This window comes from Malaclemys terrapin, chromosome 1 (genome assembly GCF_027887155.1).
Source record: "Malaclemys terrapin pileata isolate rMalTer1 chromosome 1, rMalTer1.hap1, whole genome shotgun sequence".
In the NCBI taxonomy this organism is placed as follows: domain Eukaryota; kingdom Metazoa; phylum Chordata; order Testudines; family Emydidae; genus Malaclemys; species Malaclemys terrapin.
In genome coordinates, this window is record NC_071505.1 from 123,250,033 (window position 1) to 123,267,644 (window position 17,612).

The 17,612-nt window shown below is 39.6% G+C and overlaps 1 protein-coding gene across 2 annotated transcripts in view; it reads left to right on the forward strand.

Annotated features, from left to right (window-relative positions):
• MPPED1 (metallophosphoesterase domain containing 1) overlaps positions 1–17,612 on the forward strand; it is a 77,676-nt gene that overhangs the window by 47,475 nt on the left and 12,589 nt on the right. For both annotated transcript variants that reach the window (XM_054037821.1, XM_054037831.1), the window contains exon 5: positions 16,936–17,051. In XM_054037821.1, the coding sequence (XP_053893796.1) occupies positions 16,936–17,051 (116 nt within the window). The remainder of the gene's footprint in view (positions 1–16,935; positions 17,052–17,612) is intronic.

Below are 17,612 nucleotides of genomic sequence, written 5' to 3' on the forward strand. Positions count from 1 at the left end.
TGTAGAGGGGTCATAAAGGAACATATTTGTCCTGACCCAGACAGGCAGCGTGGCAGAAAAGAGTTCTGTATGTCTGGGTCCAGACACATCCCCTGTGGAAAATGGGGGGAAATCACTATTACGAAATGTGAGAAATTCATTAGTCGGAATGAGATATTGCTCTGGATAGCTTGAAGCAGCCCTCAGCAAGGGATTTTCTGCAGCACTGGTTACCTGAAGGCTGGATTTTTGCTTGCGTGGGAATTGTTTGCAGGGGTCTATCCTTGTGAAATGATTCCTCATTTTCCTTTTGGCGGCATTTATATTTTTCTAGTGTGTATTGTTCCCATCCCCTCCTGTATCCTTTTGTTCCAGGCCATCTGGAACTTCAGGAGCTTTCATTACTCTTGTGGGGAGGATGGAAGGTGAAAGTTACTTTCCCCTAGGAAGTCCTTCACAAGCATTTGATCTGCAATGAGAGATGCCCATCCATTTCGGACTTCAAGTTTTTGTTCTCTCCCCCAAGCCTCTAATGCACATTGACTGGATAAGGCCGTGCCAATTTTCAGAAAGCAACACAGCTCTTGTACAGTCTCCCACCAGTTCATGGGAAAGGGTTTTTGTTCTGGTAATGGGCATTCAGTGGCACATAAATTAATAACCTATAGGTCAAGTTCCTCTGCTGTGCTTAGTAATGCCCAGGAGTGTGGTGTGGCTGATCCCTGCCATAAAACAGAGCAGTCTTCAGGCTGCTTTACTTTACATCAGCTTTCAGACTGGTGCAAAAACAACTTTAACACAGGGGAAAATCTGGCCACTAATGATCAAAATCCCCACTCCACTGTTTGTAATGTTGAATTTGCAATTCTGGTCCTAGCTGTTACTGTTCCTCTTGACTCAGTTTACCTCTGATGTAATATTGAGAGCCAAGTCCTGCTTGGCTTATTCAGGCTAACTATTTATTCCATTGCAGTCCTGAGTTTGTAGCTCTGATTGTTGTGTAGGACTCTGCTACATCCATTCAGGGAGGGGAATGGTAGCTTTAGTTATACAGTTAGTAATCGTTTAGGTAAAAATGGCAAAGTGACAAATTAGTCCAGCTTGCTTTTGCTTTATACCAGTTCACACCCTTCTGCAATCTGAGCCTCCATTTTGGTGCCCTCTGTCTTTCCTCTCCACCTTACCAAACAGTTATCATAGTTTTCATTCCTCACTGAGCTCGGTCTCCGTCAGTAAAATAATGTAACAAAGATTTATAGGTTCATTTCACAAGAGGGACGCACTTTCATTTTGCCAGTGATGAATCATCTAATGTTTGTTTTGCCAGGCCTTGTACAAATCTTTACAGTCACCGAGGTGCACATCAATTAAAATGAAATTGTATTAAAATCAAAGATTTACTCCATTTAACATACCATGTTAAATATTAGTCGTCCCCCGCTCCCTCCATTGGGAGTATGGCTCACAGGTACAGCAGCAGCAATATTAGATGGTAAATGTCAGACTCCTATTTCTAAAATGCAAACAAAATACTCAAATTGCTGTTCTGCCTCAAAGGGTCGGTCTACACTGCACCTGGAACATGCCTGCCAGCCTGGGTGGACAGACACATGTGAGCTCTGCTTGAGCTAGTGGACTAAAAATAGCAGTGTGGATGTTGAAGCACTGGGTAGCCACCCGAGTACAAGCCCACTTGACCCCATGGGTCCAAGGTTGGGGGGAGGGACTAGCCCACACCACCACCTATCCCCACGGCTATATTTAGTGTGTTAGCTTGAGCGGAGCTGGCGCGTATCTGTCTACCTGGCTGGGAGGCACGTCCCAGCTGCGGCATAGACATATGCAAAGTGATCTAAGAAAACCTCTTTCCCGTATTTCTTTATGCTCTCGCTCACACACCCACACCCATACATAAATGGGCTCTCCATCCTATGGTCTGGGCCAGAATGGCACAGAAGCTGCTATACAGAAAAGGAGATTTTCATCTTATGTTACAACCCCCTTCCCCATCTTCAGTTCATCAGTTTAGAATAGGGGTAGTCAGAGCAGAATTACCTCTGTACTGTTACCTTAAGCAAAAAGAAAATTGCAATTTAAAATTCCTGCAGATCTCGGTTTAATTAGATTTTTAAGCTAGTTGCATGTTTTAATGTCTAGCTCTGGCAGTGCCTGTTACAGGATGCTGGGTTTTGATAGCTCAGAAGTATTTTTTTTTAAAAGATGGATGTTCTGTGTTGTTAAAAGCCCTGGGATTGGAGCTGTTTCTTAACCAATCCATTGGAGGTATGCAATATAATGAGTAATTTAGGCAGACTGACATGCTTCTCCAGGAAAATGAAAATCATGAGTGTGAATAATAGACTCCCCTAGTTATTGAAAATTGAGGCATATCATATATACTGGTGTTTTGGGGAAAGGTTTGACATCTTAAGCCTGATACGGCTGTAGCATTATGGTGAGACTGCTGAAGATGTTTTATTTCAGGTGTTCAGTAAATGGAACATGTGACAGATGCATAAAGAATAGGAACATTTTTAGAAAAGAGAAAACAAAATTGATCATTCTGGTGAAAGATATTAATTACAGTCCGGAGCAAGTAAATCCAGGTGTAATTATATTTTAATGCAGCGGTTCTCAAACTGGGGTCCGCGGACCCATGGCGGTCTGCAAGGGTACTCCAGGGGGTCCATGAGTCATGTCCAGGGCTGCCAGCCCCAGTGATCAACTCCTCCCTCCCAGTGCCTCCTGCATGCCGTGGAACAGCTGTTCAGCAGTGTGCAGGAGGCGCTGGGAGGGAGAGGGAGGAGCAGGGACAGGGCACGCTCGGGGAAGGGGGTGGAAATAGGCTGGGAAGAGGAGGGGCAGAGGAAGGGGTGGAATGGGGGCTGAGCACCCCTGGGGAAAATTAGAAGCTGGCTTGGAGGTCCGTGAAAAATTTTAAATCAAAATGGGGGTCCTCGGGTTTCTAAAGTTTGAGAACTGCTGTTTTAATGGAATGATGGAGTGACTTTTTTTTTCCCCTATTCGGTACTTATCAGAAACTATATTCCATTTTTGGAAAGTGCTGTGTCTAAAAATGCTTAAAACCATAACACTATAGTTTAATTTGCAGCATCTGGAAGATCATATGAATGGTACTTCCTGCAAAAATGATTTTGATGAGCTATTAAATTCGGATGTTCAGGTTTTTTCATATTGAGTAACACTTGAAATGTAAAAGATTCTCAAATGGCAGAAAGCAAGACTTGAGAAGTGCATGTAGCCTGTATTTATAACTGTGTAAACTAACAAACAAGTTTTTGCCTGAATCCGTTTCTTTGACTAACAGCATATTGCTTAAAATGAATGCATTTTGAGGAGCAAAACTTTTTTTGGAAATTTTTTCCCATGATATAACTTGAAAATGTAGGAAATACAGGACCTATCCTACAAAGACTATGCACATGAGTTCCTTAACTGATGTGAGTAGTTCCTCAGAACTCAGGATAGGATCCTTAATTTGTACTGTAGTATTCAGTCAAGTGACTGATGTATGGTAGGAAAAATTGCTTTTACGGTGCTAGAAAAAGAAAAAAAAAAGTAAAACAAAAAACTGAACTCCCATTACTCAAGATTAGTCTTCCATTACATGTTAAATGAACATGTCGGGTGTTAGCATATAGTTTTGATATACACTATGAGTGATTGTATATGTGTAATACTATACATATCATATACCACATCTGTAATGGAGATAAATTGCAGAACCATATGATAAATCACTCTTGAGCACTTTAGCTGCACTCTGCTCACTATTGTATTTCCCCTAGGATTTATTATAAGAGTTCAAGCCTCTGAGAAGCTTCAAATACTTGCTATTTATTTTTTAATCAATCTGCCACAAAATATTTCCTCCCAAATAAGATTTCTCTCCAAAATTACATTAGTCCAAGGCCGAGGATTGGTAATACTCAGTACTGGAACAGTGATAACAGTGAGTTAAACCACCTTGCAGATTACGGACCCACATGTATGTGTGTATTATAGATAGGGATTGATGCTTCACTGTGCTGCACTTTGTGGAGTCATTTACATGTGTGCAAAGTGACTTTAAATTGTTACCAAATCTGAATGGTAGCATTTTATACCCACTTTACAGCACAAATGATTGCACAAAGTGCAAGTCAGTGGAGAATTATATGTGTGTGTATATCTCTATATAGTTATATCATTTATAGTTATTTTCAGAGCATGTTTTGTGGGTGCTAAAATTACTTTATTGTAATATCTTTGTCCACTTTGGGTAACTTTAATATTCTGTAAGATTTTTCCATGAATGAAATTTGCATTTGCTTACTTCAGTACAAATATCTTTAGTTTTAATTAAATTTGAGGATAGTAGAAAAATATACTTCCCTGATTTAATTAGTTTAGGGGGGAAATATCCTTTCTTGGACAATAATTGTTATTTGTGTATTGTATTTGGGCAAAGTAGTTCAATTTCAGTTACTTAAAAGAAATAATTGACTCTTCAGATCCAGTAAACTAGTCCACTTTGGATTCAGCTAGTTTTTAATTTAAGACCTATAGAATAAGAGACCTGTAATTTCACTATAGGGAATGCTTCCCTTTCACGCAGTTCATAAACCACAAGAGTGAAACAGCAATACCCAAGAGCAGTTTTCTCTTTTCTTTTTCACATTTACTTAAAAGTTTAATTTTGTGAGCAAGAGCTGATTTTAAGTGTCTTTATTTTTGCATTAACAAAAGAACTTCCAGCTACCAATGACCCATCTGCAGTCGGGTTTCCAGTCTCCGACAGCAGCTACTGCTGGATGTTTCAGAGGAAGATGTAAACCCCCACATAATGCCAGCCTTAATCTACTGTGCTTTGTCTTTCGTTGAGAACAGTGGAGCCCCTTGGCAATATTCCAAGTAAGGAAAACACAAACAGATAACTGCTTTGCAGACACACCACTCCTGGGAGCAGATCCTCAGCTGGTGTAAATTGTCTTAGCTCCATTGACTTTGATGGAGCTATAAAGATTTACCCTAGCTGAGGATTGTTTCTATTTCACCACCACCACTACCTTGTTCCCAACAGCTTGTATACATCTCCTTAGATTCAGGCACAATCAATGCACAGAATTGGTGACTAGATGGTAATTTTACAAGCCACTCTGAGTAAAAGGCAGTGCTTAGCTGCACCACCCCATAAGGCCACCAAGGAACAAATTCTGATGCACCATATACCAGTTCTTTCCCTGCTCCCCCTTGCTTTGGAGGAGGGGAACGTTAGTCCATCCCTTCCTGTGAAGCCAATAAGCAGAGCAACAGTTTTATATTGTAGCAGAGTGACTGTGCTGGCTGGGTCTGCCTGTGTGGGGCACATCCACAGACAGTCCCTAAAGGGTGTGGCTCCTCCTGAGAAGGGTTCCTGACCCTGCAAGTAACCCTGAGAGGAAGGGCGGAGGAGGAGTGTTTTCTGCCGGGTAGGAGATGGGGGGGAGAGAAGATGAAGGATTTTGGAGTCAGTAGCATCAGCCCTTGGGGGGGAACAGTAACAATTACATGTTTTGCTGTTCCTGAGCTCAGGCCTGTGTCATCATTCTGGGGACTCTGCCTGCTTGTGCTAACGCCCAAGAAAAAGACAGTATCATAAAGCATCCTGTGGGGCTTTTAAAATCTATTTTGATAAAATTTAAATCCATCATTGTTAACAGCCTCTTCCCTGGCCAGGACACTAGAATATCTGAAGTTCTGTTGCAAAGAATTATAGGCCAGATCCTCACCTGGTTGGTACCACATAGCTCTGCCAAAGTGAATGGAACTGTCTGATTTACACCAGGTGAAGGTCTTGCACATATGTTTCTTTTTCAAAAGGATATATCAGAATTCCCAGCCAGCTGAGCTGAACATCCTTGTGTACTTTATAAGAGATTATCTCAAGCCATAAGCTGCAGGTATAGAAAATTATCATAGCAATGAGTTTGTACTGCCATACTTAAGGGTGAATTAAAGATTTCAGGAAATTATTAACAGAGCTGTTTTTAGTTCAATTCAGGTGGAAACTTGGCACACAAGGTGTCAGCATAGGAGCCCCTTTTTTTTTTTTAAAACAAGAAATAAATTCAGCTGTTGCTAAATTATACGTGTTAAAAATAATATACTTTATACATATATATGCACTCATTATTTATTGGTTTTGGAAGCATTTTTATGCTCATTTAACTCAAAATGGGTTTTGATTTTTGTAAAAAACAAAATTGGCAGGGAGCAGGTCCATATGGTCTAATTACTCCTGGAATTTTGAAAGAAAAATGTAAATCTGGTGAGATTTACATTTTTCTAAACTGAAAAGTGGCTCCTGTTCAGGCCTTTTTTTGTGGATTTTGAATGCACTTAATCTTGTTTTGTCTTATTCAAAAGTCCATGGAAGTTTCACAAGTCCTTTGAGCTTTATAGCCACAGAGGCTAATCTTTATTTGGGGTTACATTTCCTCTCTGTGGATAAAATTCACCCTTGTGCCATGGGCCAGCAGAAGGCCTAGGCATTACTTAAATTAATGGGACTTAAGTAGTAATTTTCTGGCCCTTTGCACAGGGGTGAGTTTCACCTCGTGATAGATGCTTCATTCAGTGTTCCCCCCTCTTCACCCTTCTCCAGAGCAGAGGCTCTTCTTCAGCTCGATTGCCTTACAAAGGACAAGAGACGCCCTTAAGAAAAAGGCCAGAGAGGTCTATAGTAGACTTCTTTAAGGAGACCCCAACCCTACTCCATGAGACCTCCAAATGGGGAAGGAGGCCATTTCTTTTGGCAGTGAAGAAAAAAAATCTTTGAAAGGGTCCATGCATGGATGAATTTTGATTTTGTCTTCCCTTGCTGATTGGTTCATTCCTGAGGAGCTCTACATTTCAAATTCAAGTCCCAAGTGGACTGTAGGACCTCAAAAAATAGTGCTGCTCCACTTTTCATGCTTTTGTTTCCCTTTGCTACTATGCCGCTATGGAAATGATTCCATAGGAAACTGCTACTTTACTGTGCGTAGCCCCAAGGACCTGGCTGCACTCTGATATTGGGATTAACTCTCTGGAGATGAGAAACTGAGGAAACAATTCCTGATATTTCAGGAAATAAGCTTGTTAGTCCTATGCTCAGTCTACTACACAGTGTTGAGTCATTAAGTAGTAGGGTGACCAGAGAGCAAGTGTGAAAAATCAGGACATCTTTTTTCCCCAGAGAGGGTGGAGGGGTATAATTGCGTATCTAAAACAAAGCCCCTAATATCGGGACAGTCCCTTTAGTAGGGTGAGCAGACATCCCAATATTAAGTAGTGATAGGATTTTATCTCTAGTGTTGAATTTCTTTGCTTCTTAGTCCAGTTCATCATTAAAGTTTGAGTGATTTTCTTTTTTTAACGTCGACTGGGAGATTTCCATTTGGCTTCCAGCAGAATGAAAGAATCTACTTCCATTGGTACTGGCTTGTTTTGAAAATCAGCACTTCAGGAATTTTTCTCCTTGCCTGTTAGCCTGCTTTTTCTTGGTATGGAGATAAAATAGATTTCATTTTATTTTTCATTATTTTATAACAGATTCATGTTTAGAAATGATCAATTCATATTAGTCACTATTCAGTTTTTCTTCTTTCCAGTCAGAGATGTCTGAAGTCCTTCACTAAACAAAAGATGAATGGTTTCATGTGTAACTAGAAATGGAAAAAATAATTACTGACAAAGGGCCCTACTCCAATTTTTGGACTGCTTTCCTTTTTTTTTTTTTAATCAGTTATATTGAAAGTTGCAGAAATGACAGCCCTGGATACCGTAGCTTTTTATCCACTGAGCATGTATAGCAAAAACAGAGGTATTGCAAGCTTCTCCACAATGGGAAAAAGATGCTGTTGTGGCTAAGGCACTAGATTGATAATCAGGAAAGCTAATCTGAATTCATTGCTTTGTCACAGATTTCCTTGTGGCATTGGGCAAGTTATTTACTCTCTTTTTGTTTCAGAGCCTCGTCTTTAAAATGGGTATGATAATGTTAGCTTACTTCATAGGGATGTATAACGATATATTGCAAACACAGAAATATAGGCGTTGCCATACCAGATGAGATCAATTGTCCATCTAGTCCAGTATCCTGAATCCAACAGTGGCCAGAACCAGCTGCTTCAAAGGAAGGTACAGGAAACCCTGCAGGAGGTAGTTATGGAATAACCTACCCCCAGAAAACTCCCTTTCTAATGTACACCAGTTAGAGATTGGTTTATGCCCTGAAGCATGAAGATTTAATCTCTTCCAATGATCTTGCTATTTTAATCCTTTCTATTGTAATTCTAGATGTTCTTGTACACATATAAATGCCCAATCTCTCTTTGAATATTGCTGACCTCTTGGCCTCTGATATCTTGTGGCAATGAGTTCCACAGGCCAATCATGCATTGTGTAAAAAAGTATTTCCTTATTAGTTTTAAATGTGCTGCCTTTCAGTTTCATTTAATGTTCTGTTCTTGAATTTATAGTGAATTATGATAGTGAATATAAGTGATAGACTGATCTACTTTCTCAATACAGTAAACTGTTTTGTATACCCCTATCATGTCCCCTTTTATAGATCTCCTTTTAAATGTAAACAGTCCCAGTCTTTTCAACTGGTCTCATGTGCAAATTTTTCTATGTTTCCAGTCATTCTCATCTCCCATCTCTAAACCTCATTTATTTCTATTTGCTAAACCCTGTTCAGGAAGGAAAGGAAGGAGTGAGAACAGCAGAATAATAATAATAAAGAATTTTTTTAAAAGCGGACTTTAACAAACTCAGAGAACTGGTACCTAAGGTCTCATAGGAAGAAAATCTAAGGGGAAAAAAGAGTTCAGGAGAGCTGGCAGTTTTGGAAGGAGACAATATTACAGGCATAACTGCAAACTATTCCAGTGCAAAGGAAAGACAGGAAGAATAGTAAGAGGCAAATATGGCTCCATTAGGAGATCTTTAATGACCTGGAAATCAAAAGGGAATCCTAGAAAAAGTGAAACGTGGAATAATTGCAAAGGAGGAGTACAAAAATAATAGCACAAGCATGGAGGGACAAAATCAGGAAGTCTAAGGCACAAAATGAGTTACATCTAATAAGGGACATAAAAGGCAAGAAGAAGAGGTTCTTTAAATATCTTTGGAGCAAGAGAAAGATGAAGGAATTTGTTGGTCCTCTATTTAACAGGGAAGGAAGAGCTAATAACTGATGACATCAAGAAGGCTGAGGTGCTTTACACCCATTTTGTTTCAGTCTTCACTAAAAAGGTCAATGATGACCAGATACTCAGCACAATATTAACAAAAAAGGAGAAGGAATGCAACCCAAAATAGGGGAAAGAACAGGTTGAAGAATATTTAGATAAGTTAGATATATTCAAGTAGGCAGGGCTGATGAACTTCATCCTGGGGATATTAAGGAACTAGCTGAAGCAATCTCGGAACTGTTAGCAATTATATTTTAGAATCCATGGATGATGGGTGTGGTCCCAGAGGACCGGAGAAGGACAAACGTAGTGCCTATTTTTAAAAGGGGGAATAGGGAGGACTCAGGGAATTATAGACCAGTCAGCTTAACTTCAATACCTGGAAAGATACTAGAATAAGTTATTAAACAATCAGTTTGTAAGCACCTAGAGGATAATAGGGTTATAAGGAATAACTGGCTAGGCGGTAGTACTGCTGAAAAGGATAGTGAATCAAAAATTGAATGAGTCAACATTGTGATGCAATTCCTAAATAGGCTAATATTATTCTGGGGTATGTTAAAAGGAGTGTCATATGTAAGACATGGGAGGTGATTGCTCCGCCTTACTTGGCACTGGTTAGGCCTCAGTGGAGTACTATGTCCAGTTCTGGGCACTACAATATAGGAAAGTTATGGACAAAGTGGACGGAGTCCACAGGAGAGTAACAAAGTGATTAAAGATTTAGAAAACCTGACCTAAGAGGAAAGGTTTAAAAACCAAGGCATGTTTAGTATTGAGAAAAGACGACTGAGGAGGGGCCTGGTAACATCTTGAAATACGTTAAGGGCTGTTCTAAAGAGGACTGTGATCAGTTGTCCTCCATGTTCATTGAAGGTAGGACCAGAAATAATGGGCTTAATCTGCAGCAAAGGAGATTTAGGTTAGATATTAGGAAGTACTTTCTAACTACAAGGTTAGTTAAGCTCTGTAATAAGCTTCCAAGGGAAGCTGTGGAATCCCCATCACTGGAGGTTTTTAAAAACAGTTGGACAAACCCCTGTTCGGAAGATCTGGGTTTACTTGGTTCTGCCTCAGCGCAGGGGACTGGTCTTGATGATTTTTCAAGATCCCTTCCAGCCCTACATTTCTGTGAACGTTTGTGAGGTAGTCATGTACTAAGATGATGCATGCCATAGAAAAGCCTATAAACAAACACTGCCCTATCAAAGTTTCTTATCTCTGAATGATGAATAGTTACTTTAGTCACCATGCCCATTCAAGATCGTTTTCTACCCTCTGGGTACAAGGTCAAGTGACAGCACAGTAAGAACATTTTGGATTTCCCATTAACAGTCATTGTGGGAACAACCAACCCCAGCAAAAGATGATGTGACAGGATCATGAAGGCACTTTGAGAACCGGGGAAGAGAATTGAAGATTCTCAGAGGAGCTCAGAGAAGAGCAACAAAAATGATTAGTGGACTGGAGGGACTTTTGAGGAAAGATTAAAAAGCTACACATAGGTTGGCTAAAAGACAACTAATGCAATAATAAGGGACATGAGACTACAAACATCTGAAGGGAATAAACTCCAGGCAATCATGGACAGTATTTAAAGTGGTTCATAGGATTATAACTAGGAATAATAAGATGAAACTGAGGTCAGGTCTACACAATAAACTTACATCCGTATAACTACATCACTCAGGGGTGTGGAAAAATCCACACCCCTGAGTGACAGAGTTATACTGACCTAGTGTAGACAGTGCTATGTTGACAGGAAGGCTTCTCGCATCAACACAGCTACCACCTCTCGCAGAAGTGGAATAACTATACCGATGGGAGAAGCTCTCTCATCGGCATAGTAACATCTTCAATGAAGCACTACAGCAGTGCAGCTGTGCCGCTGTAGTAAATGTAGACTGCCCTGAGAAAGGTAAAATTGAGACTGAATATCAGTCAGAATTTCCAAACAGTAAAATGTATTGAGCTATGGAATAGCTACCCGGGGAAGTAATGGAAGCCCCAGTTGCTTGGCACATTTACAATAAGCCTAGACAAAATACTAAAAAATGTCCTGTTGGGGAAAATCCTGCCAGGGTTCCTGGGGGATGGACATGATGGCCTGAAGCAGTCTTTTCCAGCTCTATCTTCTCTGATTCAGTCCTTGGCCTGTTGGCTGCAATTTTGGCAACAAGGATGTTAATTGTACATCATACGCCCATGTTCCTTGACCTGTACTTTTTGCCAGTATGGCTTGAGGCATGCATGAGCCAATCTTTTAATGTTCAAGATATGCAGTTGTATAATTGTATATAGGAGTGGAGCTGAGTGGATTAACTTTGAGCAATTTGTTTTCCTGATGAGTTTCTGTAGGAAGATGGGCTAATACCTACTTGTTCATTTACAACAGAGAAATAGCAATTCTGCGCAGGGGATCAATCTGAGTAACACTTCACTGTGATCCTTTTAAATATATATCATAAGCAAAGAGAAAACTAGAGCAATCTCTTGCTTGAATGGGACACAGAAATGCCTGTCAGTCAAGAAGAGAGATCATCATAGCGGAAATTTTAGCACGTTGTTGTTGCTTGTATGGTGTACTCAAGACGCTACTCATTGATGAATAGTATTCTGCAATGGTAGAAAGGACAAGTGTCACCCATACATCTTTGTAGACACTGGGTCTGATTCTACAACCCTTACTCATGTGAGTAGTCCCATTGATGTCATTGAGACCAGTGGTGTAACTAACAGTTGCAGAATCGGGCTCAATTGACTGCACATTCTTGATTAAGCTACTGCAGTAAAATTTGCAGTCCCCAAGTTCTTTCAGTGTACCAGACCGCCAGGAGTTAGGGGGTCATGCGATAAATTGGAATGTTTTTTTAATTGCGTACTAATTCTGGAGATGTGCATGTGTAACTGACCTGCAATGATCGTGGTTTTTATGTTCAGCTAGTAAGTGTAGATGAAGGTAGTAATGGTTCCTTCTAGTTAAGCAGTTAAATGAAAGCCACAAAGAAACACATTTCAGTCTCTCACTTCTTCTGATAGGAGAATACATATATATTGCTTGGTTTGCCCACTCCGGTACCCTTTTTGTGTATCCCTTACCCATTAGTACATCTGCTACGCAATTTGAGATGTATACCGGTATAAGAACACAAACCCTCACTTCTAACATAAATTACAGGTCAGATTTACGTAATGAATGACAGCCCTGTCCAGTAAATTACATGTAAAACTAAGTTATGCCCCATTTAAGTGACAGAAGAATAGAATAGAACACTCAAACTGCACTGTTCCTCTTTCCAATGGTGGTTGAATAAAAGAACAAACAGTGATAAATAGTTAAGGGAGTAATGTGTTTGACCACTCTTTTAATGCTACTTTTCTCTGTTATTATGGGTAACAGAAATTCACACTTCAAAGAAAACTAAAGTGCCAATGATAGCTAAGGTGGTCATTTATAGGAGGTTAAAATGGTTTAATTAGAGTTTATTTGAAGGTTACTATAGGAGTGCAGAAAGATGTTAAGGGGTTAACCTATAAGAGATTACATTGTAGTCAGTGTTCTGTTAAAGTTTGAATTAATTTTTCCCATGGGTTTTTCACATTCTAATTTTCAACTAAATGAGACATCTGTTTCAGAAAAGGAAAATTTGCTATGGTTGTCATAGCAACCATCATTCTGTAAGAAAATTATTCCAATGGTTTCTTTAGAACAGAAAGACAGAAATTCAGTATAGAAAGCAACATCCGATTGCTAGCACAAATTTTGAGAATCCAGGCATTTTTGTACGTAAGACGAGTTGACCTGTAAAACTTGTTCATGTGTTTTTAACACAAGCTTAATTGTGCAGTAAACATATTCACTTGCAATATACTTTTCTCCCTACAGCCTTATATGTAGTCAGTCATTTTTCTGTCATAATAATAAAAGCATTGAATTTCAACAAGATATAGCTGTTTGCTATAAGAAGGCAAAACCTAAATCAAAGTACACTGTTAATCATGGGTACTTGGCTCCTAACATGAAGTACATTCATGGTAGAGGTGTTTAACTGCCAAATACATTTTTTGCACCTTTCTTTTCTAGAACCAGCAGATTTTTCTCCCTAAGTATATGAATGTAAAATAGATAGTTATGTGAACTATTTTATAAAAGAGTTATACTTTCACTGAGTAAACACTAAAAAAAGCGATCCAAAAAAGCATCAGATCTTAACTCTGTAACTTTCCTTCCACATTCTATGATGGATGGAAATATTAGACAAAGTTGTCTTTACATGATTTCCAGGTCAGACCGTTGTTCGTGTGTATATGGGTAGATTTTTTTTTCCCTGCACAGAAACTTTGATGGCTGTTTTGTAATAACATTTCACAAGAAGAGACTTGAGGGATAAAATCCCTCTGCACATAAAAATGATTTTACTTTTGTGTGGTTTGGGCATTGAAGTGTATGAATTTATTTAATATAAATAATACTAACATTATGCACTGAATCCTTTCAGATTTTAGCCAGAAATATTTCAGACATTTCTGTCATTCCTGGGATTGTCATAAAAGACAGCATAATGGCAAATCACACAAGTTCTAACACTTCCTAGTCACAAAAGAACAGCTCCAGCATGCATAACTCACCAACCCCTAACTCAAGCAAATATGCACTGCAGGCACAAAGCGAGAGAGGAAAGGGGACAATATTCCTTGTCTAAATAAGCTGCAGAACATGCCTATTCAGAAAGAGAAACACACTTAAAAAAAAGTGAGTTTGTATATAATGGGCCTAATAGAGGCAGGCAAACCACTAGGATTTTACATGTATATATGTGATCCATAAGCCTATGGATTTCAGTGGAATCAACGAGACACTATCAAGTTCTTTGACAGTTGAGGTTATTTTTTTTTTTTGCTCCAATGTATCTTTAAAATAATTATTTTTTCTATGCTGATTTCTTACCATTTCTCTTTGGTAAATATTGGTGTTTTTCTCTCCATTTGTTTCTCAGGGAGCACAGCAGCTGTGTTACATTTTGCTTCCTGTTTGTGCACCACACTCATTGATGATCTCTGTAGAGCATGGGAATAGAAGGCCTGATCTAGTGCCCACTGAAGTCAGTGGAAAGACTCCCACTAACTCCAAAGGGTATTGGTTAGGGCCTGGATGAGGAGGGGTGGGAGAAAAATGTCTCAGGAACATTTCAGGTCAGTTGGAAACTGAAGTGTTAATTGTCACATTTCCCCCTTTTTTCGTATTCACGTTTTGCAAATGAAGTTTTGTTCATAAGAATATTTGTGGAAAACTAATTTTGGGCCTGTGGCTAAACATTATTTGTTGACTAGATAAAATTTGTTGAGTGTGAGACCAGAATACCAGCCATCTTAGGATTTCTTTTGTGGCGCTAGTGAAGGAAGGCCATTGGCATTTGTGAGTTGGGCTGCAGCCTTGTTGTTGTTTTTTTCAAAGAAACAGGCCAAAACTCTGTAAGATCTCTATGGTACTTATACAGTCTTTATTACTGTAACAGCTGAGCAGCTCACAGTCCTTATTATATTTATCCTCACAACACTTCTGTGAGGTAGGGAACTTATCTTTATTATCTTCACCAAGTTCACACAGGAAATCTGTTCCAGAGCAGGGATTTAAACCTGGGCTTTTAGTTAGTATCCCAACCACTGGAGCATCTTTCTTCTCTCTGGATAAATGAGACTGCCTTCATTTATAGAGGCAGTTGACTCCAGTCTTCTCACAGTTGGAGGAACTATGCAGGCTGGCGGCAAGGCAAGGGAGAGAGTGACTTAATATAAGACAGCCAAATCGATATTTACCTGTAAATAAGGCTGCAGAGATCACTGCTAGCTTATTGCAGAATAAGCCAGTGAATAGATGCAGAGTTCCCATCCCACCAGTGGGCAGGTGAGGAACCATGTACCTTAGAGCCACATGCTACTCTTCCTGGTGGGAGAGCACCCCATAAGGAAAAAGTCGCTGAAAGGTAAAAGCTCATCAAAAAACTCTGATCTGAAACTCACTGTTCTATCCCTGATTCTCCCTTTGGTAGGTAGAGCTGCCCAGCCAACCCCTACCCTTGTCAGCATGTCTCCTAATGGAGCCTTGCTGCCATTAGTTTTCTTTCCTGTACCCACCCTCTTTGTCTCCCACCACAGGGACTGGAATGATCCAAGAGAGAGATATTGGTGGTCACAGCTGCAACAGTAGAAACTTCCAGTTAGGTTTTCAAACAGAAGGCTAACAGTTAGCCAGGGCCATGCAGAACCATGATAGGGACTCTTAGCTTGACACCACCCTCAACCAGTACTGCAGAGCCCGAACACTTGGGCTCTAGAGAAATTGGGCCTCTAACCTATGGGAAGGAGGGGGAGCTTCCCACAGAAGCTCTGCTTGTTAGAGGGCTCTTCTACTACAGTTTGCTTCCCCTTCTAGGATAGCCTGTGTTCCTTTATTTCTCTTAGAATGCAGTGTTTTTCAGTTATTTTCAGCATACACATGTCTAACAGCATTCCGAAAGGAGATGTGAAAAATAGATGATCACGAAGATTGCAGACAACGTGTTAATTTCTGAAGTGGTAGTCAAGCATCAGTATCAGAAGAGGAAGAATAAGAGCTTCATGAGCATTCTCTTTTGTCTTTGCCATACATGATGCAAAGAGTAGTTCAGAGAATTTGTTTAAAAGAAATCTCGCTTTTTCATTTGGATGCCGTGAGGGAGTGGAAAGCTTTCTTTAACAAAGTAAGATCTGAAGGAGAACTCTGGTTGATGTGTACATATTTATAAACACTAAGGCTGCAATTATCATAAACCTTATTAAATCACAGCAGCCCATTTGTTGTTCTCCATATATGGATATGCCCAGAACACCAGTCAGTCTGTCAAAAAAAAAAAAAAAAAAAAAAAAGCAACCCAAAACTAGCCCCACATTTCATGACTTGTAGCATCATCAGTAAGTCATAATTTGCCACAGTGATATTACTATGAAATATAGCTTTTTCATCAATGGGATTGCATAAAAAATGAATTATATTCTGACTGACTTTATTATAATCCCACCACTTAATAGTGAGCTGTTCCATAAATAATGTGTTGAAAAAAACAACAACCCTAAAATAAATTCTCATCAGATACTAAATCTTGAATATGTAAAATTTTATTTTATAAACAATTAATGTGGTGGATGACAGAGGAAAATTGTACAGTATATATGAATTTAATAAACGTTTGTTCTGGTGTGATGCTTCCAATGTTAACCAAACATAATATGGATTATGGCCCCAAGCCCATAATTGGATCTGTATGTGTGCAGGGTTCTGCCCAGGCCCATCAATTGTAAGATCAGGGCCAAAGTGGGAAGAAGGCCATGCTATAATATAATACACACACACACACACACACTTCAGAGTGGTGGTCCAATAGATATAATGGAACTCCAGGTATAGCACTATGTAGGCTACTTCAACTCCTACAGTTGTTGCCTCTCAAACCAATTAGAAGAATGCAATAAATATTTTACAATAGACTGTATATTTAAGCTGATAAGCTTGTTGATTTCCTGCACATTAAATAATGACGGTTGTATGCAGATATGGTATCATTGTACGTAGGGGGAAGGAAACTAATGCTATTTGTGTCCCCAAATTCCTTAACAGAAGAGAATCAGTCTCCATTTTTTAATTAGATGACCAATGCATATGAGTAGCATTGAAGACATTCTCCTCCTCTTTTGGCAGGCAACCTTGGTTTTATGGCTGGGGCTTTAATCTTCCACGAGGCCAAGCACTATTAGAGAAATGGAACCTTATTCCAGATGGAATAGATATTCTTATAACACATGGACCACCTCTTGGTAAGAAAACATTAACACTTTTAGTTACATATTTCAAATGATATAGTAACTGTGTGCTCTTTTCAGACACGGGGTGAAATCCTGGCCCCAGGGAAGTCAAAAGCAAAGCTCCTCTGGATTGAATTGGGGCTAGGATTTCATCCCAAGGTTTCTAATCGCTATTACCTAAATTCAGCGGGGGATGTGAAATATTTTGCCTTAATGTACATTATAAAGAAACAATGGCCCTGATTCACGGATGCATCTAGCATTCCAGTTTCATGCCAATGTGACTCCACTGAAATCAATAGAGCTACACCAGTGTCAAAACTGGGGTGACGCAATGATGAATCAGGCCTAATATACTTACATAATTTAGAGGTCTGATCCTGCGTTCCTTGTCCACTCAAAGCTTCCACTGAAATAACTGAGGAGAGTTGATTGGACAAGGAATGGAGGATCAGGCCCTAAGTTCTTACATATAGCTTCCCCACCACCTTTTTATGGTAGCATTCCCCTCCATCCAATATTCAGTATTTATTTCTCCCTTCTTTCCTCATGAGTTGCCACCTCTGCTTCCTT